The 25,960-nt window shown below is 39.0% G+C and overlaps 1 protein-coding gene across 2 annotated transcripts in view; it reads right to left on the minus strand.

Moving 5' to 3' along the window:
- TP53BP1 (tumor protein p53 binding protein 1) overlaps positions 1 to 25,960 on the minus strand; it is an 87,394-nt gene that overhangs the window by 39,536 nt on the left and 21,898 nt on the right. For both annotated transcript variants that reach the window (XM_090270499.1, XM_090270498.1), the window contains one exon: positions 12,252 to 13,566. In XM_090270499.1, coding sequence (XP_090126625.1) covers positions 12,252 to 13,566 — 1,315 coding nt within the window. The remainder of the gene's footprint in view (positions 1 to 12,251; positions 13,567 to 25,960) is intronic.

The following is a 25,960-nucleotide window of genomic DNA, read 5'->3' on the forward strand; positions in this document are numbered from 1 at the left end:
CCCAGGCCACAGTGGGTAGGGTTGGAAGTTCCAAACCTCTAATAATGACTTGGTCTTCACAGTGAACAGCCTCATCCTGAGGCTATGTAGGGATGTACCCTAAATCACTCATTAGCACAAGCCCAGGTGTGACTAAAAAAGCTTGTTCTGAATAACAGAAGATATTCCTTTCACTTCAAAAATCACAAGGGTTTTAGGAGCTCTGTGCAGGAACCCAAAGACCAAATATATCTTTTAATATACCACATTTTCTTCTTTCATCTTTTTCCACTTCACTCCTATCCTTCAATAACTTTAATAAAGCACTTTGATACTGTTTTTTTCCTTCTGAACAACAACAAAACATCACTTACATCTACATGTAAGAGAAAAACAAATTAGTAACCTGAAAAGATAAAAAAAGAAAATGAAATGGTCTTTAGAATTAAAGGATAAAAAGTATACATGCTCAGCTAAAAGGAACTGTAAAGAGTATGAGTGGAGAGCCCTAGCTGGGTGTGGCTCAGTGGATTGAGTGCCAGCCTGTGAACCAAAGGGTTGCAGGTTGGATTCCCAGGCAGGGCACATGCCTAGGTTGCAGCCCAGGTCACCAGTTGAGGGTGTGCAAGAGGCAACCACACATCGACGTTTCTCTCCCTTTCCCTTCCTTCCCCTCTCTCTAAAAATAAATAAATAGAATCTTAAAAAAAAGTATGAGTGGAGAATTTCAACATCACATATAAATGGCAAAGAATGCCACCATAATTATAGAAAAGAAATAGGTCAGTAGATAAGCACTCATTCTCTGGCAGCTTTTTAAAAAGCAAGTCTTTTAGATTGATAAAAAAGAATTTCAAAGAGACAGAAACGAAGCAACAAAAACCCCCAAAATATCTGGGAAAGCATCACACATCCCAAATATGTATTTTAAAGAATTTTTCATTCCTAGAACAATTATCTGCACTGCACTGCTCTCTTGACAGGAACTATCCCTCATTTTATGACTGACTATACAGAGTTTTGAAAAGCTGTATGAAATCTTTAAGTATATCCTTGTCTGTGACAAACCGTAATATGCAAATATAATGTGCAAGCATTAAAAATTGTTTAAAATTATTTCCCTGTTTCCCTTGTCAGTACTATATAAAAGCTTAAGAAAGTTATTTTAACACCATCGATACAACTGCACTACTACATCCTAATGGAAAACAGTCTTTTACAGCGAGCTCTGACACTACCTTTCTCAGGTCTTCAATGCCTCATTCCTGGATTATTACAGCAGCCTAACAGTTGTCTTCTCTGCCTTAAGTCCGCCACTCCCCCAACCCCCAATATTTTCTGCACACTTGACTTTAACACATTAGCTCCTGGTCAAACTGTAAGGTTTCTACTAGGAGATAAAACTCCTAACTCTAGCCAGCATTCAATTAATTGGTAGCAGCCTATAGTTCTAGTCTATCTTCAATTATTCATGTTCATAAAGCCTCTATTCAATGTCCTTCAAATGCTTCCCCGTTTCTCTGCTTTTGTTCCCTCATCTGAAAGACAACACTAATCTAATCAAATTAGCACCAAATCCTGCAAAATATTTTATTCTCTTAAATTGAGTGAAACTTTCAACATAGTCAATTCTTTTTCTAAGATTTAGCATGCCAACATTGTTTGAACTATCTAAATCCCTTCTTCATTTCCCAGATTATCATGGTTTACCCTAATGTATGCTAGCATACAACCCATTAAGAAAGATGCGAATGAACAAAAGGAAATTTAATATCAACTGTCAAACCTTCTGAGTAGGGAGTTGGTACTTATTACTAAAGACTTTAGAGATTCATCAGTCCAAAGCAAAATTTAAATCTTTAATGGCAGTGAAGTCTTTCTTGCTTCTAACTTTCTGTTACAATATAAAGCCCATCTATTCTTTTGTTCTCAAGAGAAGAGCTGGTCACTTTTCACAACTGATTTAAAGCCATCTAATTAAATATGTAAGAATTTCCATAATGAAGAAAAATACAAAAAATAGAGAAAACAAGATGGCGGAGGAGTAAGTGGAAGCTACACTAACCTCCTCCCAGAACTAGTCTGGATTTACAACTTATTTTGGAGAAATCATCTGGACTAACCAACAGGACACTAACTGGAGAGAAGTCTTATAACCACAAAGAGACAGAAAAGGCCGCTACATCACAACGTGACTAGTAGGGAGTGCGGAGATGCTGAGACGCAGAAGGGCTGGCTTGGCTCACACGGGTGGCAGCTGAAGGGACTGAGAAACAGCTCAGCAGCTGGGGATTCCCCCTTGGAAGGGCAGGGTTTAAACCCCCAACTGAGCTTCCCAGCCTACAGCAACAGAATGGAAAGTAAAATAGTATCCAGCTGAGAAAAGCGAAAAGTCACAGGGTTTCTTGCTAGCCGGAGAGAAACAGCTGGAGAAAAAGAGCCCTTACACGGATCACATACGAAAATATTTTGCCCCCACTTACCCTGGGCTCAATCAGAGGGAGGGCAGAGAGGACTGGAGATGCTTGGGGAGAGTTTGGTGTGGTGGCTTTGAGGGGAGAGCTGGGGAAGCTGCCGGCCGGGTCCCAGTGCTGACTCATCCCCACACTACAGGCAGATCATTCCCCTCCAAGTGGCATCAGCCTGAGGGGAAGCAAAAGCCCTGCCTACAGGAATTAAGCTGCCACACCCATGGTCCTTAAGCCTGACGGCTAATCACAGATTGAATAGATTAACAACTAAAGAAGCCAGACAAAGGCAGTAGATCCCTGGAAGTCTGCAACAGACTGCCTAGGCCCAGACTGGTACAGGATCTGACGCCACCAGGGGCAGATCCAGGAAGTGCAGATCATTCTAAGAAGCACCAACAAACAATAGGAGTCACAAAAATGGGGAGACAGAGAAACAACCCCCATCGAAAGGAAAGGTAGAATCTCCATAAAGAGTGCTAAATGGGAGACTTCCGGCCAAGATGGAGGCTTAGACGGACACGCTAGGTCTCCCTCTACAACTAGAGAGGAATACAACTACTTCAAAACAAAGGATAACTAGAAATTCCAGAAAATAAAACTACACGGAAGCCCAACATATGAAGTTATAAACCAGCGGCGCCATTTGGGCAGGTAAGAGTTAAAGAGGGCAGCGCTGTTTGCAGTCAGCGGCGGGGCGGCGAAAAAGCCCGGAGGCAGTCAAGCCCCTGGCAGTGCGCGACCCCAGCGCTGGGGAAAGCAGCCACCGCATCGCCTTGAACAGTGAGGCCCAGGGGGGCGGGAGGACGGATCCCGGTCTCCTAGCTGAATAACTGTGTGAATCCATCTTGGACCCCCGCCCACAAAGAAAGCACCACAGGGCTGTGAAATAGGTCGCGGACAGGGGCCGGTCGCTGAATTGTGACGCGTACACAGGCACTGCTCCCTACAGCCGGCCCAGGAAAACAAAAAGCATCTGTCAAAATGAGGCAGACAACTATAGAAATCCCGGTGGCACAGCTCACCAGGCAACAGATAGAGAACCTGACAGATGAACAGATAAGAAACCTGTCAGAGGCTCAGTTCTGGGCCATTGTTATCAGGTGGCTTACAGAATTCACAAAAGAGCAGGAAAAAGATAAGAAAGAAGCGAAAAACATTCATAACGAAAGGAACAAAACCACATACGAGACAGATGGTGAGGAAAAAAAATCCAGAGTTCATTTCAACAAACTGGAATATGGAGAAGGAACAAGCAGTCAACCAATGCAGAGAAAGGAAATGGGAAGCAACAATGAGAGGATCAGAAACCTCTGGGACAGCTATAAAAGGCCCAACATAAGAATCATTGGTTTGCCAGAGAGTGAGGAAGATGAACTAGAACTTGAAAAATTGAGTGAAAATATAATAAAGGAGAACTTCCCAGACTTGGGGAAGGGAATAGACTTGCAGGTCCAGGAAGCAAGGAGAGTTCCCAAGAGACTGGACCCAGGGAGAACCACTCCAAGACACATTATAATCAAAATGTCAAAAATTAAAGATAAAGAGAGAATCTTAAAAGCAGCAAGAGAGAAGAAAAGAATTATGTACAAAGGGGTCCCAATTAGACTATCAGCTGACTTCTCAAGGGAGACCCTACAGGCAAGAAGGGACTGGCAAGAAATATTCAAAGTAATGAAAATCCAAAACCTACAACCACGAATACTCTATCCAGCGAAACTGTCATTCAGAATAGAAGGACAGAGAAAGTGTTTCCAGGACAAAATAAAACTGAAAGAGTTCATTGGATCCAAACCACTGTTATATGAGATGTTAAAGGGACTGGTTTAAAAAACAGAAGCTAGGGAGATGAAACAAAGGCAAACTAAACAGGCAACGAGAGTGGAAAAGGAACTGTGGGTACGGGAAGCATATTGGGGGGAGGTCAACAGGGAGGGGGAGTGGGGAGAGGGAGGGAGATGATATAGGAATTGGGGATCATGGTAGGAGGGAATGAAATAGACGGAGAGAGGTTGGGAGGAACTGTATGCACAACTAATGGACATAATCTAAAAGGGGGGGACAACTGGAGGGAGGGGGGCCACCGGGTGGAGGGGAGCAGAGGGAAGGGAAATTGGCACAAATGTAATATTTTAATCAATAAAACACATTAAATCTGAAAAAAAAAAAAAAAGAGTGCTAAATGAAATAGAGGGGAGCAAACTATCAGATATGGAATTCAAAACATGGATTATGGAGAAGCTCAATAAGCTCAGTGGAAACTACAAAGAACTCCAGAAAAACTACAAGGAACTTACTGAGAATTACACGAGCATGAAAAAGGACATGGAAGCTATCAATAAGAGCCAGGAGGAAATGAAGAATACGATCTCTGAATTGAGGAACACAATAGAAGGAATTAAAAGCAGGCTAGAGGAAGCAGAAGATCGGATCAGCGAGCTGGAAGACAACATAGACAAAAACTCCCAGACAGTGCAACAAAATGAAAAAAGACTGAACAAGACTGAAGAGGCTCTAAGACAGCTGCAGGATAATATGAAACGTAATAATATCCATATCATAGGAATTCCAGAAGGAGAAGAAGAGCAAGGGATAGAAAACCTCTTTGAAAAACTAATGACAGAAAACTTCCCTAACATGAGGAGAGAAAGAGTCACGCAAGTCCAGGAAGCACAGAGGGTCTCAATGAAGATGAACCCCAACAGGCCCACTTCAAGACACATCATAATTAAAATGGCAACATTAAAAGACAAAGAGAGAATCCTAAAAGCAGCAAGAGAGAAACAACTAATAACATACAAGGGAGCTCCAATAAGGCTATCATCAGATTTCTCAGCAGAAACACTACAAGCCAGAAGGGAATGGCAAAAAATATTCCAAGCAATGAAAAACAAAGGCCTACAACCGAGAATACTCTACCCAGCAAGGCTTTCATTCAAAATGGAAGGTGAAATAAGGAGTTTCCAAGACAAAAGAAGGCTAAAAGAATACATCTCCATCAAACCAGCATTGCAAGAGATGCTAAAGGGTCTGCTTTAAGAAGATGAAGAAACAGAGAGGAACAGGAGTACAAAGGGGGAAAATGACAATGAATAAGTACTGAAAGAAAGAAGGAACTTCTACCATTTGCGACAACATGGATGGAACTAGAGAATTATGCTTAGCGAAATAAGCCAGGCAACGAAAGAAAAATACCTTATGCTATCACCTATTACGAGAAACTAATGAACAACACAAACAAATGAGCAAAATTGAACCAGAGGTATGTAAACAAGGAATAAACTAACAGTAACAAAGGGGGAGATGGGAGGGAGAGAAGGGGGTAAGAAGGGGAAGGGTCCAGTCAAAGAACATGTATAAATGACCCATGGACATGGACAACTGAGTGGGGACTGAATGTGGGAGAAGCAGGGGCGGGGTGCAGGGAAGCAAGAGGGGGAAAAAAGTGGGACAACTGTAATGTAAAAACAAAAAAATTTTTAGTGGGGGAAAAAATGAAAATATAAAGAATGGAAATGCAAGTTCAGTGAATATTAGAAGGACAAGGATTTTCCTTCACACTGTATATTTTTCTCCCTATCTGATCCCTCCAGAGTTTGGCATTCTAGAGAAGTTAAGTAGTGACATAGGTTTATTTGCATACAACTAATAAGACCAGTTGTTAATAGAGGTTTGTTTATTTTAAATAAGACTTTGACAGGAATGTCATGCCTGAAGGAGACATGCTTGGGCGTTGGCTGTTACCAAAAAGCCCTAAGGAACTGGGATTGACTTTCAAAGGTAATAAAAGTCCACGAGATAAAAGGCCTGGTACCTTGGATGGATGTGCGGTCCACGGCAATCTTTCCAGGGAAGGAATGAAGGTTGTTTTCCTGAAAGATGGCTAGATGGGACCTTAAGGCACAATGGAAAACCAGAAGGACTTGGAAAAGACAGGTGCTTACAGGCAAGGCTAAATGCCAGGTATGTGGTTCTGCTTCTGGGCCTTGAAGGGCAGACTGAAGGTCACCCTAAATGTTCCTTGCATAAGTTCCAGCAAAGCGGAACTAAAGATCATAAGTGATCATTTTCTGCTCTTGTTGTGTTTATGTAAATGAACAGGATAAATTAAAAATGGACTTAATGCAGTCCCTTTTAATGACAAGGAGGGTAATCTTAGGGAGAAAAATCACGATTCAAGGAAAATCACAATGCTCAGTGGTGGACTGTAAAGTAGTGCAGCTAACCATCTTTAAGATTTCTTTTCATTTAAAATTTGTTTTCATTTGAAAGTTAAACTATGTATGTGGCATTATCAAGGCTGTTTAATTTACAGGCAAGAAGAATGTCAAGTGTCTTTCTGATAAGACAGTCCTACAGATTTAGAGACTTGTATGTGGGTTATGTTACATAAATTAACATGTGTTTTCTGTTTTGAAAGGGCATAAGCCTACGATCTCATTGCCTGAATGACTGTCTGTACATATAGGCCTCACTTAATCCTGTCTGCACTGCTGCCTCCTGAGACGCAATGGTTCGACTGAACTAAGTGGCTGGGTTGGTGAAGAATGGGGTGGTCCCTGGGCTTCACTTTAAAACTGGTTTCTCTTGTCTGTCCTAAAGGCTTGGACAGAAAGAGCCCAGAGGCCTGAGAGGGGGGAAACCTAAAATATTTCCCTCAGCCCAAACTAAGTATAATGGGCAAAAGGGTTTTGGACAGGTGAGATGTACCTGGCACACCTTCCACCAAAGAAGCCCTTCTTTTCCCTAATGTAGGACATTGAAAAATTAATCCTTGCCTTCTGTCATCTAGTGGTTATGGATTGAATGATATCCTTTAACCCTGTTGCCAAATCTGTTGCCTCCAGAATACAACAAGGATGCTAGCCTGTTAAATCAAGCACGCCATTGTCCGGGGACAGCCAGCTGACCTGGAGTCTGCACAATCCTTCCCCATGTGGGAAGGCCACCCTCCCCTCCACACCCCAATCTTATTAGGGATTTCTGGACCCAAGGGTATGTAGGACGACGACCATGTTCAGCTTGAAGCAGCTAGAGGAGCTCGAGACCTTCGCCCATTGTCCTTTATAAGATTATAAAGGGTCTTAAGTATGAGAGGGAGGGATTGTTATTTTTATTGTTAATTAATTAATTAATTTTTAAAAAGAAGAAGAATATATGAAAGGGTGAGGCAGGAGAGCTTGTATGTACGACCCATAGGCATAGACTTGGGGGGGGATTGTTGGGGGAGGTGGGGTGCTGGGCGGAGGGGAGCAAAGGGGAAAAAATTGGAACTATTGTAACAATATAATCAATAAAATATACTTAAAAAAAAAAAAGAAAAGAAAGGAATTTATATACTGGGTGACGCCATGCATAAACAGTCTATCCTAACAGTCTGTCTCTGACATTAACAGCCAATTAGGATAATATTACATAAAGTAGGCCAACATATGTTAGAGCCAGAACACAAGACATATCTAGCTTCACTATTATTAACCCAAAACATACTACTATTTGTGAATTTAATTAAAAACTTATTAAATTTGTTATAATTTTTCACATCAAACCATCATAAATTTATTCTATAATTAATAAGGTTGGCCTTCCAAGTACCATCTTCCTAAATTTGCTTTGTTCAAATTTGAAAAGTAGGTCTTCAGAGACATGTCTAGAGAGGTCTCCAAATTATTTAAAGTGACAAGTTATTTATAAATGGAAGCATTTAAGAGTGATTCTCTCCTTTTCTTCCCCTACTCCCTCTGGCCCCCAATTCCCTGTCTGGCCACTCCCTCTCTCTTTTCTGTATTAGTTGTTCACTTTCCACAATTAAGCATGTATCAATCAGTAAAGCTTTTAATAAACAAAATAAAAAGAGTAACCTTCTAACTTTAACACACAGAAATCTAATAAACCTGAGACTCAAACAATGGTCTTTCCAGAACCATTAACTTCTTAGGTTACTCTCATTTAAACTAGTCTCTTGAAGTTTAGCAACTAGACAACCATATTTTAAATATAAAATAATATTTTTTGTTCTAGCAATGTTCTTATGATTTCCTTTACTTTAATCCTCTTAACAGTCCAACCGCTGTCTTCATTGCTAAAGAACTCTTTAACTAAACAGAATATAACTTACTAGTATTTTCAATAATCTAATTTTTCTATCCTCACCCAAGGATATGTTTACTGATTTTTAAAGAAAGAGGCAGGAAGTGTGTGTGCATGTGTGTGTATGTACATGAGTGTGTGTGTGTGAGGGAGAGAAAGAGAGTGAGAGAGAAACAAACATCTATCAGCTGCCTCCCACTGGCACCCAGACAAGGGATAGGACCCACAATCTAGGTATGTGCCCAAACCGGGGATTGATCCCGGAATCTTTTGGTGCACGACACGATGCTCCAATCAATAGAACCACTGGGCTAGGGCTCAATAATCTATATAAATATTAGTAAAGTAAGTTTTAGTATGGCAATGTCTATTATAAAAAAGAGCTGGCACTGTCCATCAATAAATAGTATAAATAAGAATTCATGAAGAATACTATTAACATAATAAAACTAACAGCCCAATGTTTTTAGATGCTTCTTTAGTATACAAATGTTAAGATAACTAAAAAGTACCCCTAAGCAACCAAATTGAAACAATCTATATGCCCTGATACTTTCTTAGCCTAGGTAGGTCAATAACAGTATTTACATATAATGAAATTACAAAAATATTCAATAATACAAAATATTAGGTAATTCAGATAGTTCTTTACCATAACTCATCAGAATCAGAGAAAATAAATTATACAGTGTCACATGAGAGAAAGCATAGCACTGAGAACAAGGCAATTTAACAGTTTTGTCCCCCCTCAATCATTTATTAGCCACATGACTTTAGGAAAAAGAGAGTGAACCCAATAACCCCTAACCTCCTTTTCAGCTCTAATATTTCTTGTTCTGAAGAGGAAAAGAAAATCCTGAATATAAAACCTAGTGAATAGGTATAATTTTGAGGGTATATATAAATAAATAAATAAGCACTACTAATAATCACACTTAGACAAGAAGTATAAACTGGCACTGTTCCAGGAACACCGAAAAGTATAATCAGTGACTTCTGGCCAAGATGGAGGCCTAGAGAGACACTCTTGAGTCTCCCTCCACAAACTAAGAAGGAATACAACTACAATAAAACTAGAGACAACCAGAAGTTCCAGAAAATCGACCTGCAAGGAAGTCCAGCAAACAAAGATATAAAGAAGAAATACTCATCCAGACAGGTAGGAGACATGGAGAGAACGCGGTGTGGTGGCGGCAGCAGCGGCGGCGGCAGCGGCAGACCAGCAGAAAGCAGAGTCACACATTTTAAAAAGTCAGGAGGGACACCTGGGGAGTGTTCCCAGCCTCAGACTAGAACACACAGCTCACGGTCCCAGCCCCGAAGAAAATAAAGCCTCATTGCTTCTGACAGTGCAAACCAGTGGGGACTGGAGCAGAGGAAGAAACTGCCTGCTGGTCTCTCAGAAGAGTCCACTTGTTTAAAGGGTCCCTACGTTCCTAAAACATCCACAGACCCACCCACTCTGGGAACGACGGCCAAGGCAACAGCTAGAGAGGCGCCAGTCCCATATGGAAGTGGGAGAAGTGCCTGGAAAAGGGGCAAGGGCTGAACAAGCATCATTGTTCCCTCTCAGACCCCTCCCCCACATACAGTGCCACAACATGGTGAAATGGGTCACGCTTACTGACCAATACCTAAGGTTTTGCCTCTTTCAACGTAACAGGTGCAACAGCTCTACCTAAGACACATAGGCAAACAAACACAGGAGCTTGTCAAGATGAGGAGACAAAGAAGTATGGCCCAAATGAGGGAATGGATCAAGGTTCCGGCAGGAGAACTAAGCAACAAGGAGATAGCCAACCAAACAGATGAGGAGTTCAAAATGATAAAGATGTTCACAGGCTTGACAGATATGCTTAAATATGGCAAACGCATAAGGGAAGAAGTGAAGGCTATGCTAAATGAAACGAAGGAAAATCCACACAAAACCAAAGATGAAGGGAAGGAAACTGGAGTTCAAATCAATGATTTGGAACATAAGGAAGAAAAAAAACAGCCAATACTAAATGAGGAAACACGAATTGAAAAAAATGAGGAGGGGCTTAGGAACCTCTGGGACAACTTTAAACGTGCCAACATCCAAATCATAGGGGTGCCAGAAGGAGAAGAGGAAGAGCAAGAAATTGAAAGCTTATGTGGAAAAATAATGAAGGAAAACTTCCCTAATTTGGTGAAGGAAATAGATGTACAAGTCCAGGAAGCACACAGTGTCCCAAACAAGCCAGACCCCAAGAGGACCACACCAAGACACATCATGATTAAAATGCCAAAGGTTCAAGATAAGGGGCGAAACTTAAAAGCAACAAGAGAAAAGCAGAGAGTTATCTATAAGGGGGTACCTATAAGACTATCATTTTATTTCTTAAAAGAAACTTTGCAGGCAAGAAGGGACTGGCAAGAAGTATTCAATGTGATGAAAAGCAAGGACTACAACCAAGATTACTCTATCCAATGAAGCTATCATTTAGAATGGAAGGGCAGATGAAGTGCTTCCCAGACAAGGTAAAGCTAAAAGAGTTCATTATCACCAGGCCATTATTGTATGAAATGCTAAAGGGACTTATTTAAGAAAAAGAAGATCAAAACTATGAACACTAAAATGACAACAAACTCACAACTATCAACAACTGTATCTAAAAAGAAAAAACAAAATCCAACTAAGCATACCAGAAAGGAATAGAATCATAGGTACGGTGATCATTTGGAGGGTTATCAGCTGAGAGGGGAAAAGGGGAGAAACGGGGAAATGATGCAGGGATTGAGAAGCATACTTGGTTGGTACAAAATAGACAGGGGAAGTTAAGAATAATATAGCACAGGGTGAAGCCAAAGAACTTATATGCATGACCCATGGACATGAACTAAGGGGGCTGGGATTGCTGGAGGAAAAGGGGGGTACTGGGCAGAGGGGAGCAAAGGAAAAAAAATTAGGACTATTGTAACAACATAATCAATAAATATACTTTAAAAAAAGGTATAATCACCCATACTAATAGCTACGATGTATCCAAATACTGTTTCTCGTTTCCATAAACCTAGAAGCTTATTTTCTTAAGTTTGTATTTTGTTTTTAAATTTTTTTGAAGTTGGTGTTGTTTTTAAATTATACTAACTCTGGGCATTTAGAAAGTCTGAATTCTTTTCAGCTAACATCATACATTGTATTTTAAGAATATTTCAAAAGTAATCTATATTCCGAGTCCAAATTTCATAAAATAGTAAAGGGCACATACTAATATCTTTTCCAATTTAAGGTTTAAGATGTATATATGTGGAACTATATTTAAAAACTTTACTTAATGCCCATAAAGAGGAAACAGCCAATACAGTCATACTCTAGAGTTCTGAATATGATTTTACTGTAAGATCCTTGTACTTTAAGGCAACTGTCAAAATATAAAAATTTGTAACAAGATTGGGACCCTAGTAGAAACACCAGATTGATATAATTTCCACATATTTATAAAATTCATGTTGGTTACTCCTAAGTTATAAAGCTGATAAACATCAAGTGATATCTGATTCCATAAATAATTATAGCTACAAAAGAACACAACCCAAATTTTTCATTTCCCAATTATCATTAGCTATTCAGAAACATAAATCCAAGTTAATTTTCAGCCCTGACATAAGCATGCAGTTCTCTCCTACCTTCTCCCCTTCTATTCCAACTGTAATTTGGTTGGAGAAAGAACAATTTACAATTACACTCACCACTAGAGCTTTCACAGAAGCTTTGTGAGGTGTGAGCAGAGGCCTTCTCCAGTTGCTGAGCTTTTATACCTGAGCCCAGCTGCTTTGCGTTAGCCATTTTTGAGTCTTCTGTTAATGAATTATCTGTTTTCTCTTGAGATTGGGTCTGCTGCATCTGCTGGTTAGGTTTTGGAGCATCATCTGCTCTCACTGAAGTCACAGGATGTAAAGAGTTGGCCTCTGCAGGTTCCTTTTCTGTAGTCACTGATTTCAGATCGCCTTCATATTCAGCACTCCTTTCCTCCTGGGTATCAGCTCTATTCTTGGCACATGGTTCCAATTCTGGAGCATCATCCTCCCACAACTGGGAATCTGAGCATTTCTCCACTCCCTCTAAAGGTTCGGAAGAAACATCAACTCTTGGAGATGGTTCCTTCACATCTACAATGACAACACTCGAGTCCTCTGAAGTAGCTTCTTCCCATGCTTCTTGATCCTTATGTTCCAATTCTTGGTCAAGTACTGGGAGCTTTTGTGGGGAATCAACACTGCTTTCAACTTCCATAGCTTCCTGACATTCTTGTTTTGGGATTTCCTTTGAAAGACACAACCTTTGGGACTGAGATTCAGTCAGAGAAAGGTGTAATGAGACACTGTCCATATTTTCTTCTTTCAGCTCTTCTCCTTGACTTTCACAAGGAGTTTCAGGAATTTCTTCCACCTCAGACCCTGAAGACCCCTCCTCTGGATGATGTTCTTTAATTTCCATAGCTTCCTCCTGATCTAACACACTGGAGAGTGCCTCAGATCGAGTAGCTGGAGAAGGAACTGCCTGACTCCCTGAATCACAAGTGAGGTCAATACAAACGTCTTCTGCTACAGCCTCTTCTCTGCCTTTGCAATCTGTAGCTAAAATACTCATGTCATCTCTGGTTTCTGTGTTGTCCCCCTTTGTTTCATCAGCATTCTGATTCACTTCTACTTCGCCATCTTGTACTGGATTCATCAGTATACTATTATTTTCAGCAGAAACAAGTTTAGAACTGAGAACTGATGACATGGGTTGAGTATCCTCAATCTGTGTGTTTTCTCCATCTTCATCAATCCTGTGAGAACTCAAGCTCTCCATCCTTGAGGACTGACTATACTCACTTGTAGAAAGCATCAACTTACAAGAATCCCCTGTCGAAGATAGCCCAAGATCCTCAGTGGAATTCTTTGATTCAATCCCTAGAGTTTTAGAACACTCAACAATCAAAGATGAGCTATGCAAATCTCCATCTTTCTTCCCATCATTTGATCGTTCTTCCAAACTTGGAGATGGAAAGAAAATGTCCTAAGGAAAATGAAAAAGAGACAAATCTTCATTTGTTCTTAATCATAGTTCTTTTAAATCTAATCCCTGAATTCATATAAAATTTCTAAATTAATTATTCAAGAACTAAAGAACTCTAGGACCATATTCTCTGAAATACAAAGTTCATAATCACCAGTCTTTTCATCAACACAAGTCACTCTAATGCTTTTCTTATGAATTACTGACATAGAATAAGCATAATCAAAACAAAAACAAAGTGTTAATTTACACTTTTAAGGATAGGAAGACATTGAAATTTAACTGAACGTCACCAAGCTACTCAAATTACAATATATATATGATGGGCCCACAATTACATGGGAACCATTTGATCATATGACTACAAAGACCATTTCAGTTCTCACAAAGCAGGAATATATCCTTATTTTACTTCCCACTATTTCAAAATATGCTAGTATTCATAAAGCAGATGTTGAAATCCAAAACTGATAACATCATTAGTCAACACATACTACTCCATACCAACAAGGATGGCTGAAGTTAAAAACTACATCCTGTTGATAAGGATGTGGAACAGCTGCATCTCTCATACACTGCTGGTAGGAATGCAAAAGTACAGACACTTTTGAAACCAGTATGGCAGTATCTTAAAGTTAAACATACATTACCATATGACCCAGAAATTCTACTTGTGGGTATTTACTCAAGAGAATAAAATCCTATGTCCACACAAAGATGTATATGCAAGCATTCATAGCAGTATTATTCATAATAGCCCAAACTGGAAGCAATCCAAATATTCATCAACTGGTGAATAAACTGTAGATGTCCCTATTATGAACTACTACTAACAATGGAAAGGAATAAAATATTAATACATGCAAAAATATGAATCTCAAAAATATGCTAAGCTAAAGAACTCAAGGGGTTCAAATATATGGTAACAGAAGAAGACTAGACTTCTGGTGATAAGTGAATAGTGCAGAGATGTCATATTATAAAGTTGTACACCTAATGTTATAAACCATGTTTTTCCCAATAAATTGAATTTTTTAATTAATTTTGAAAAAAGAATTCAAACACAAAAAACCATACAAACTTTATGATGCCAATTACATGAAATTCTCAAAAAAACAAAACTAGAGCGACAGTAGGCAGATGAGTGGTTGCCAAGGACTAAAGAGGGGATCAGGGGAATGGAGAAGAGGAATCAACTGCAAAGGATTAGGAAGAAACTTTTTAGGGTAAGAAAACTATTCTATTCTTTGATGGTACTGTGGTAATATATTTGTATACAATGTCCAAAATTCATCAGATTATACACTTAAAATGGCATTTTTATTTTATGAAAATAATACCTGTATTTTTTTAAAAGAAACTAGCCCAAACCTTAATATGTTTTTATGTAAGAACTACATTTAGTGTGTTATTTTACTGAACATAAATGTTATAAAACTCTAGACATAGCTGGTAAGACATTCATTTCCTGAATGGAAAGCAACGGGGGAAAAATTGGGGCAAGTGTAAAAGAACAACAGTAAAATTTTAAAAAATAGAAAATAAAGTACTGAAAAGATGCCAGTAGGGGGAGGGCAGGGAAGAGAGAAAATGAAAAATAAAGATAGGTTGCCAGCATTCTGTGTATTTCATAACTTCTGGTATTTCAACATCTGGTGTTGTTTACCCTTTCAAATTATAAAAATAGTCATATATTTGAGCCTGCTCATTTACTCCCATGCATGACTGAAATGTTGGTTCAACATCTCTAAATGGCAATTTGGCAATACACAACAGCCTTGAAACTATATATCCCTAGCCTCATAATTCCATTTTAAGGAAATTATTTGATGGAAGTATACTGAGATTTAGCCGCAATACTGTTCAGTGCTAAATTATTTAAAATAGTAAACAATATGAAGTATCTTAAATGTCTGAGAGAAGATTCATTTAAAAATTATGATACCCCCACATGATATCCAGACTATGTATTAAATAAATTTTTTTATTTTAGTAAAAAAAAAAATGTGAATATATATTTTATCGTAGTCTTTTAATAGATTTTTATATAATTTTCATGAGTTTTTTAAGTTAATAAGATATACCATAAATAAATTAAGAGTAGTTATTTCTGAGACAGGATAACATTTTCATTTATCTATACATTAAACATCCTCTAAAACAAACAGGCTTAATTTCCTATTTCAAAAATTAAGTCATTTTACAAAGGCTCATAGATATGACATTGCTAATAAAACTATAAACACATTTTTAATGTAAAAATCACATAAAATAAAATAACTGCTTTACAGTGAACAATGTTGTGCAACCACCACCTCTACCTAGTTCAAAACATTTTCAACATTCTTAGATGATGAAACTCCATACTCTATCCATTCAGGAGTTGCCCCCCATTATGAAGACTTTTTTAGCATCATCAAACTAAACATGATGTGAATTTCTGTTACAGAATTTTTTTCAACATAGTATATAGAATTTCAGCCAGAGTAAAATTTAAGGGATAATCAGCCTATCAACGAGCTATGTTTCTAAAGACTGCCTGAAAAAAAAAAAACTAAAGAAAAAAAAAAAAGATTGCCTGGATCTAGCCTCTGGGGGTCTGGCCCCTAATAATCCACAATGCTGTGGCTCCCTGCAGGTCTAGTCAGAATAACAGAGCTAAGTGAACAAAAACGCCACAGAGCCCTGGCTGGTGTGGCTCAGTGGAATAAGCACTGACCTGTGAACCAAAAGGTCACAGGCTCGATTCCCAGTCAGGGCATATGCCTGGGTTGTGACTGGTCCCAGATTAAGCGCATACAAGGCATTTATGTTTCTCTCCCTTTCTTTCTCCTTCCCTTCCCCCCTCTCTCTAAAATCAATAAGCATGTCCTCAGATGAGGATTTTTAAAAATGACCAATGGATAACTGTCAGGACTACACTCAACATAAGTCAGCCTTTAAGTACAGACCTAAATCCATAGTTCCCAACCAGTCAAAAACTGGTCTCACCTATACAGAGTTTAAGAGCCATTCATACAATCTTCTATATTCTGATTTGTCAACCCCAATATTAACAGGTATGTAAGAATGATAAAAGTGTTAAATATCAAACTATGGTCTGCTAACCCTCACCCCATCCCTTATATCATGGTGAAAGGTCAAAGAGGCTATACAATTAATAAATATAATACTTTCAGTCAAGATGGTGGGGTAGGTAAATGCTGTGCTCACCTCTTCCCATGATCACATCAAAATTACAACTATATTATAGAAAAACATCATCATTGACAACCACCTGAACACTAGCTAAACAGAAGGCCTACAACTAAGATATAAAGAAGAAGCCATGTCCAGACTATAGGAAGTGCAAAGACTCAGAACAGGCAGGTCCCACACTCATTAAGAATGAGGAGAGCCCAAGCCAGGGGGCTCCGTTGGTTGGAGCACTGTCCCATTCACCAAAAGGCTGCAGGTTCGATTCCCCGTTCAGGACACATACAAGAGGCTGCCAATTGATATTTCTCTCTCACATCGATGTTTCTCTCTCTCTTCCTCCTTCCACTCTCTAAAATCAATAAACATATCCTAGGATGAGGATTTTAAAAGAGAGAGAGAAGAGAGAGAGAGAGAGCAAGCGAGCAAGAGCGAGAGCCCTGGCTTGTGTGGCTCAGTGGACTGAGTGCCGGCTTACAAATTAAAGGTCACTGGTTTGATTCCCAGTCAGGGCACATGCCTGGGTTGTGGGCCAGGTCCCCAGTTGGGGGCTTGAGAGAGGCAATGGATCAATGTATCTCTCTCTCACACGTTTATGTTTCTCTCCCCACCTTTCCCTCTCTCTAAAAAGTAAATAAAATCTTAAAAAAAAAAAAAAAGGAAAAAGAATGGAGAGGGATCTCTCGGCTGCAGAGGTCTCTACTTGAGGAGCAAGGGATCACAGGCCAGGCCACCAGTGCTGGGAAGAAGAGACTCCATAACATCTGCCTGTGAAAACTAGCAGGGATTGTGTCCGAATGAGATGGAGGGTTGCTAGAGATCTAGGTGCTCCTTTTGAGGGGCTCATGCCGAACTCACTCGCTCAAAAACTCACACTCTCAAATCAAAGTCCCAGTGCAGAGGCAGCAGCTCCAAAATACCAGAGACACATAGTAAGGAATTAAATTGACTAGCAACAGGGTGAAAGCTGGAGGGGCAGGATTTGGGGCAGCTCTCTTCTGGAAGGGAGGTGACATGGCAGGTGCCACTCACTCTTGTTAAACTCAACTCCCACCTGCCCTGCAGAGGCAGGTGGGCACAAAATCTGAGCTGCCCTGGAGATTCCCTGAGACACTGCCCCACACAACACATAGTGACTTCCTGCAGCTCCTCCACAGGAGTAGCTTGTCTCACCTGGTGCTGCAGGTACCTAAAAATCTCTCAAAGGCCCACAAACACTAAAGAAGCAACAGCGGGCTTTGGCATGCCCTGTACCTCTTGCTTAGCATCCTCCCCTTCCACAGCACCAACAATAACCAGTAACTTGTACCAGGTGGCCCAAGCCTGGCCTAAGCGCTGGCCAATCTTGGCTTAAAACACAGCTGCAATTAAGCGGCCACAAGCCCAGCACAAATGGTGGCTGACATCAGCTCATGCTGTGGTGCACACCAAAGAGTCCCAAGTCTAGCACAAATAGCAACCAACCACAGATCAATCTGTTGCTCCTACCATGTATCCCAAGCCCAGCATAAGTGATCGTTGACCTTGGCCTACACCAGAGTCCTTCCCAAAAGGCCCCAGGACCAACAAATTCAGTGGTCAGCTTCAGACCACACCACAGCACCATCCAAAAAGCTCCACAAACAACACACCCCAAGGACAGACTTGGCTGGCACCAGAGCTCCCTAAAGTGACCCCTGCTCTGAGGGATCATCCCCTACAAAACAGATCATCCACTATAGTTATAGCCAGCCCTCACATCAGTTAGCCTGAGAAAGAACCCCAGACATGTCAATAGCAATGAAGGCTAAACTACAACACACAACCCACACAAGGGACACCTGTGGAGCACACAGCTCAAGTAACCAAGTAGACAGCATGACTGGGCCCCACATGAAACCTAATACTTCAGGTCACTTCTGCTAAGACTGTGAGACATAGCAAATCTACCTAATACACAGAAACAAACACAGGGAGTCAGTCAAAATGAGAAGACAAAGGAACATATCCTACACAAAAAACAAAACTCCATAAAAATAACTAAACACTAAGAAGACAGGCAATCTACCAGACACAGAGTTCAAAACACTGTTTATAAATAATGAACATAGGGCAAGAACAGAGGAACAGAAAACATAAAAAAGAACCCATCAGAAACAAAGACTACAATAACTGAAATGAAGACTACATTAGAAGCAATCAACATCCAATTACATGAAGCAGAGGACCAAATCAGCAATCAGGAGGACAAGGCAGAGAAAAACATCCAATCAGAACAGCAAAAAGAAAACAAGATTCTTAGCCCTGGCTTGTGTGGCTCAGTGGATTGAGCGTCGGCCTGCAAACCAAAGGGCCACTGGTTTAATACCTGATCGGGGCATGTGCCTGGATTGTGGGCCAGGTTCCCGGTGGGGGGTTTGTGAGAGGCAACCCATTGATGTATCTCTCACACATCGATGTTTCTCTCTGTCTCTTTCTCCCTCTCTTCCCATATCTCTAAAAAAAATAAAATTAAGTATTGAAAAAAAGAAAAAAGAATTTTTTTAAAAAAGGATAGGATAAGGGGCCCCTACAACAACATCAAGCATACCAACATTTGCAACACAGGGGTACCAGAAGGAGGAGGGGGAGAGGGAGGGGGAGAGGGAGGGTGAGGAATTAAAAAACTATTTGAAGAGAGGAACAACAAACAAAGCGCAGAGCGAGTAGAAGGAGGAAATCATCAAGATCAGAGCATAATTAAATGACATAGAGACTAAACAAACAATTCAAAAGATCAATAAAACCAGTAGCTGGGTCTTTGAAAAGATAAACAAAATTGACAAGCCTTTAACCAAGCTCATCAAGAAAAAAGAGAGGACCCAAATAAGTAAAATCAGAAATGAAAGAGGAGACATCACAACTGATACCACAGGAATACAAAGGATTGTAAGAAATTATTACAAACAACTGTATCATAAGAAATTTGACAATCTAGATGAAATGAACAAATTTCTGGAAACATGTAACCTTCCAAAACTGAATCAAGAAGCAGAAAGCCTGAACAGACCAATAACAACTAGTGAAATTGAAACAGTAATCAAAAACTCCCGGCACACAAAAGCCCTGGACCAGATGACTTCACAGGTGAATTTTATAAAACATTCAGGAAAGAAATAACTCCTATCCTTCTCAAACTATTCCAAAAAATCCAAGAAGAGGGAAGACTCCCAAAATCTTTCTATGAAGCCTGTATTAACCTAATTCCAAAACCAGGTCAAGACACAACAAAGAAAGAAAACTACAGGCCAATATTGCTGATGAACATACATGCTAAAATCCTCAACAAAATATTGGCAAACAGGATCCAGCAATACATTAGAAAGATCATATACCACGATCAAGTGGGATTCATCCCAGCGATGCAAGAATGCTTTAATATTCGCAAATCAATAAACATAATACACCACATAAACAAAATGAAAGATAAAAACCACATGATCATATCAATAGATGCTGAAAAAGCATCTGATAAAGTACAACACCCATTTATGATAAAAACTCTCAGCAAAATGGAAATAGAGGGAGCACACCTTAACATAATAAAGGCCATATACGAGAAACCTGAAGCCAACATCATTCTCAATGGGCAAAAACTGAAAGCATTCCCCCTGAGGTCAGGAACAAGACAGGATGTCCACTCTCCCCACTTCTATTCAACATAGTCTTGGAAGTTCTAGCCACGGAACTTCTAGCCACAGCAATCAGACAAGAAAGAGAAATAAAAGGCATCCAAATTGAAAAAGAGGAAGTAAAACTGTCATTATTTGCAGATGACTTGATAGTGTACATAGAAAACCCTACAGACTCCACAAAAAAACTACTCAACTTAATAAGTGAATTTGGCAAAATAGCAGGGTACAAAGTCAATATTCAGAAATCGAAGGCATTTCTGTACACCAACAATAAAATATCAGAGATAGAAACTAGAAAAAATATCCCATTTACTACAGCAACAAGAAAAATAAAGTACCTAGGAATAAACTTAACCAAGGCGGTAAAAGACCTGTACGCAGAAAACTACATAACACTGAAGAAAGAAGTTAAGGAAGATACAAATAAATGGAAGCATATACCATGTTCATGTTTGGGAAGAATCAACATCATTAAAATGTCCATCCTACCCAAAGCAATTTATAGATATAATGCAATCCCTATTAAAATACCAATGACATATTTCACAGACCTAGAACAAATAATTTAAAAATTTATATGGAACCAAAAAAGAGCCCGAATAGCCATAGCAATCTTGAGGAAGAATACAGTAGGAGGAATCACAATACCTGATATCAAACTATACTACAAGGCTACAGTAATCAAAACAGTCTGGTACTGGCATAAGAACAGATATATAGATCAATGGAACAGAATAGAGCCCAGAAATAAACCCAGGTCTATATGGTCAACTAACATTTGACAAAGGCGAAGGAACATAAAATGAAGTAAAAAAAGCCTCTTCAACAAATGGTGTTGGGAGAACTGGACAGGGACATGCAAAAAAAATGAAACTAGACCACCAACTTACACCATACACCATAATAAACTCAAGATGGATCAAAGACTTAAATGTAAGCCGTGACACCATAAAAGTCCTAGAGGAAAACACAGGCAGGAAAATCTTAGATATCCCACGTAGCAATATTTTCACTGATATATCTCCTAAGGCAAGGGAAATAAAGGAAAGAATAAACAAATGGGACTACATAAAACTAAAGAGTTTCTGCTCAGCAAAAGAAAACATCAGCAAGATGAAAAGGGAACCAACCGTATGGGAAAACATATTTGCCAATGATACCTCAGACAAGGGATTGATCTCCAAAATATATAAAGAACTTATAAGACTCAACACCAAGAAGACAGACAACCCAATTAAAAAATGGGCAAAGGACCTGAACAAACACTTCTCCAAAGAGGACATACAGATGGTCCATAGGCATATGAAAGAATGCTCAACATCACTAGCCATCAGAGAGATGCAAATAAAAACCACTATGAGATACTACCTCACACCAGTCAGAATGGCCATCATGAACCAATCAACAAACAACTTGTGCTGATGAGGATGCGGAGAAAAAGGAACCCTAGTACATTGCTGATGGGAATTCAGACTGCTGCAGCCACTATGGAAAACAGTATGGAATTTCCTCAAAAAACTAAAAATGAAGCTGCCTTTTGAACCAGCAATTCCATTGCTAGGATTATATCCAAAGAATCCTGAAACACCAATTCAAAAGAACCTACGCACCCCTATGTTCATAGCAGTGCTGTTTACAATAGCCAAGTGCTGGAAACAACCTAAGTGCCCATCTGTAGATGAGTGGATCAAAAAACTGTGGTACATTTACACAGTGGAGTACTATGTAGCAAAAAGAAAGAAGGAACTTCTACCATTTGCAACAACATGGATGGAACTAGAGAGAATTATGTTTCGTGAAATAAGCCAGGCAATGAAAGAAAAATACCATATGATATCACCTAATACAGGAGACTAATGAACAACACAAACAAATGAGCAAAACTGAACCAGAGAATACAACAAGGACACCAGCCTGTTAAACCAAGCATGCCGTTGTCCTGGGGCAGCCAACTGACCTGGGGTCTGCAAGATCCTACCCCATGTGGGAAGGCCACCTTCCCCTCCACACTCCCAATCTTATTAGGGATTTCTGGACCCAAAAGTAGGTAGGATGACGACCATGTCCAGCTTGAATCAGCTAGAGGAGCACAAGACCTTCCCCCATTGTCCTTTATAAGATTATAAAGGGTCTTAAGTCTGAAAGGGGGGGCAATTGTTATTTTTTAATGTTATAAAGAATTAATAAATTAATTTTTAAAAAGACTAATATAGGAAAGGGTGAAGCCGGAGAACTTACATGCATGACCCATGGACATGAACTAAGGGGGGTGGGGTTGCTGGGGGAGGGGGTAGTGCTGGGCAGAGGGGAGCAAAGGGGAAAATAATTGGAACTATTCTAACAATATAATCAATAAAATATACTTTAAAAAAAAAACCTATTTGAAGAAATAGTGACTGAAAATTTCCATAATCTGAAGAAGAAATAGACTTACAAGTCCAAGAGGTACAGTGAGTTACAAACAAGATGAACCTAAAGAGTCCCACACTAAGACATATAATTAAAACAACAAAGAATCTGAAAAAACATCAAGAGAAAAGCAATTAGTTACATACAAAAAAATCTCCCATTAGATTGTCAGGTGATTCTCAACAAAAACTTTGCAGGCAAGAAAAGGCTGGCACAATAGTCAAAGTGATGAAAAGCAAAGACCTACAACCAAGATTACTCTACCCAGCACGGCTACTTATTCATAATTGAAGGAGAGACAGAAGGAGTTCATCACCACCAAACCAGTATTACAAGAAATGTTAAAGGGATTTCCTTAAGAAGAAAAAAAAAAAAGAGCAATAAAAATATGAATAATAAAATGGCAATAACTACTTACCTATCAATAATCACTTTAAATGTAAATGCATTAAATACTCCGATTAAAAGACATAGGGTGGCTGAATAGATAAGAAAACAAGACCCATACATATACTGTCTACAAGATACCCACTTCAGAACCAGACACAAATAGACTGAAAGAAATGAAAAAAAATATTTCATGCAAATAGAAATGAAAAAAAGCTGGTATAGCAGTACTTATATCAGACAAAACAGACTTTAAGACAAAGAGTATAATAAGAGACAGAGAAGGACATTACATGATAATAATAAAGGAATCAATCCAACAAGAGCATATAACCTTTATAAACATTTATGCACCCAACACAGGATCATTTAAATATATAAAGCAAACATTGATGGACATAAAAGGAGAGATCAACAGTAATACAGTCAGGCATAGTAGGGGACTTTGACACCAACTGACATCATTGGATAGATATTCCATGCAAAAAATCAACAAGGAAAAAGCAACCTTAAATGACACACTAGACCAGATGAATTTAATTCACGTTTTCAGAGCATTTTACCCCAATGCAGCAGAATATACATGGAACATTTTCCAGGATAGACTACATGTTAGGCCACAAAACAAGTCTCAATAAATTTAATAAGACTGATATCAGCCCTGGTTGCTGTAGCTCAGTGGATTGAGTACCTCTGACCTGTGAACCAGAGTCACTGGTTCGATTCCCAGTCAGGGCACCTGCCTGAGTTCTAGGCCAGGTCCCCGGTTGGAGGCGTGCAAGAGTCAACCACACATTGATGTTTGTCTCCCTCTCTTTCTCCCTCCCTTCTCCTATCTCTAAAAAATAAATAAATTAATTAATTTAAAAAAAGACTGCTATCATATCAAGCATCTTCTCCAACCACAATGGTATGCACCTAGAATTCAATTACAAGAAATAAACTGAAAAATACACAAACATGGAGGCTAATACACTACTAAACAATGAACAGATTAGCAATGAGATCAAGGAAGAAATTAAAAGATACTCTGAGTCAAATAAAAATGAAAACACAATGACTCAAAAAATCTGTAAGACAGCAAAAGCAGTCCTAAGAGGGAATTCATAGTAATACAGACCTACCTCAAGAAACAAAAATCTTGTTCCTTATACGTTGAGGAACTACCAAATTAACAACAAAGACCAAAGTGAGTAGGAGTAAGGAAATAATAAAGATCAGAGCAGGAAAAACAAAAGTTTAAAAGCAACAATATAAAAGATTAATGAAACCAATAGTTAGTTCTTTGAAAAGATAATTAAGATCAATAAACCTTTAGCCAGACTCATCAAAAAAAAAGAAGAGGACCCAAATAAATAAAATGAGAAATGTAACAGAAGTGACTACTGACACCACAGAAATACAAGGATTATAAAAAAATACTATGAACAATTATATGTCATCAAATTGGAAGAAATGGAAAATTTCCTATATAAATAAAACCTTCCATGACTAAATCAAGAACAAACAGAAAATTGAAGCAGACTGATTTCTACCAACAAACAAAAGTCCTGGATCGAATAACTTCTCAGGTGACTTTTACCAAACATTCAAAGAATTAACACCTATCCTTCTCAAACTACTCCAAAAAATTCAAGAGGAGAGAAGGTTCCCAAGCTTATTTTATGAAGCAAGCATTACTCTGATTCCAAAAGAAGGCAAAAAACACTACATATATATATGCCAATATCCCTGATGAACGTAGATGCAAAAATCCTCAACTAAATATTAGCAAACCAAATTCAGCAATACATTAAAAAGATCATACACTATCATCAAGTGGGATTTATTCCTGGGATGCAAAGTTGGTTCAATACCCACAATTCAATTAATGTGATATACCACATAAACAAAATAAAAGATAAAAATCATACAAGTATATCAATACATTCAAAGAACAGTAATTGATTAGTAATTATCATATTATAAATATTTAGATCTGTCCTGGCTGGTGTGGCTCAGTGGACAGAGCACCAGCCTGCAAACCAAAAGGTGTCTGATTCCATTCCCTGTCAGGGCACATGCCTGGGTTGTGGGCCAGGTCCCCACGTGGGGGTATGAGAGAAGCAACTGATTGATGTTTTTCCCACACATCCATATTTCTCTCCCTCTTTTTCTCCCTCCCTTCCCCCTCTCTGAAAATAAATAAAATCTCTTAAATAAATATTTAGATCTTACAACATCAAAATTATGTAAATTTGGACTCTAGTAACCAAGGTACAGGAGAAATAACAGATGTGTAAAAGTTAGCAATTAAGAATAACATGTAAGGAGTCTGAGACATAATGAAAAAAAGTATGGAACTTAAATGGCGGATTTAATACACACATTTATCTTAACTCTTTTCCAAATCTCCACTAAGGCTAAGTAACTGTAAAGGAATATTTTTAAAGCATGAATTTTCAAGAAAAAGAGAACAGAAGAAAAGACAACAGCAACAAAGTTTTGGAAGAGTATTCATCTATTCAGCAGACTAGTAAAAGCTGAATTCCTAGGCCAGCAGTGGAAAAAGCCAAGAAGTAACCCGAATTATACCACAGAACCACCATGCCCCAAATGAAGATTCAGGATTTGGAAGCAGCGCCAGGTAACTCTCGAAGTGGTGGTAAGGGTAAAGCTAAAAACAGGAGGACTGGTTGGAAATTTACTTAAGAAGTTCAACTCCCCAATCCTCTCTCCCTGACTTGCCTCTGCCCTAGAGAGTAAAATAA

The sequence above is a fragment of the Furipterus horrens genome, unplaced genomic scaffold (genome assembly GCF_987537825.1).
Source record: "Furipterus horrens unplaced genomic scaffold, mFurHor1.1.pri manual_scaffold_3, whole genome shotgun sequence".
Lineage (NCBI taxonomy): Eukaryota > Metazoa > Chordata > Mammalia > Chiroptera > Furipteridae > Furipterus > Furipterus horrens.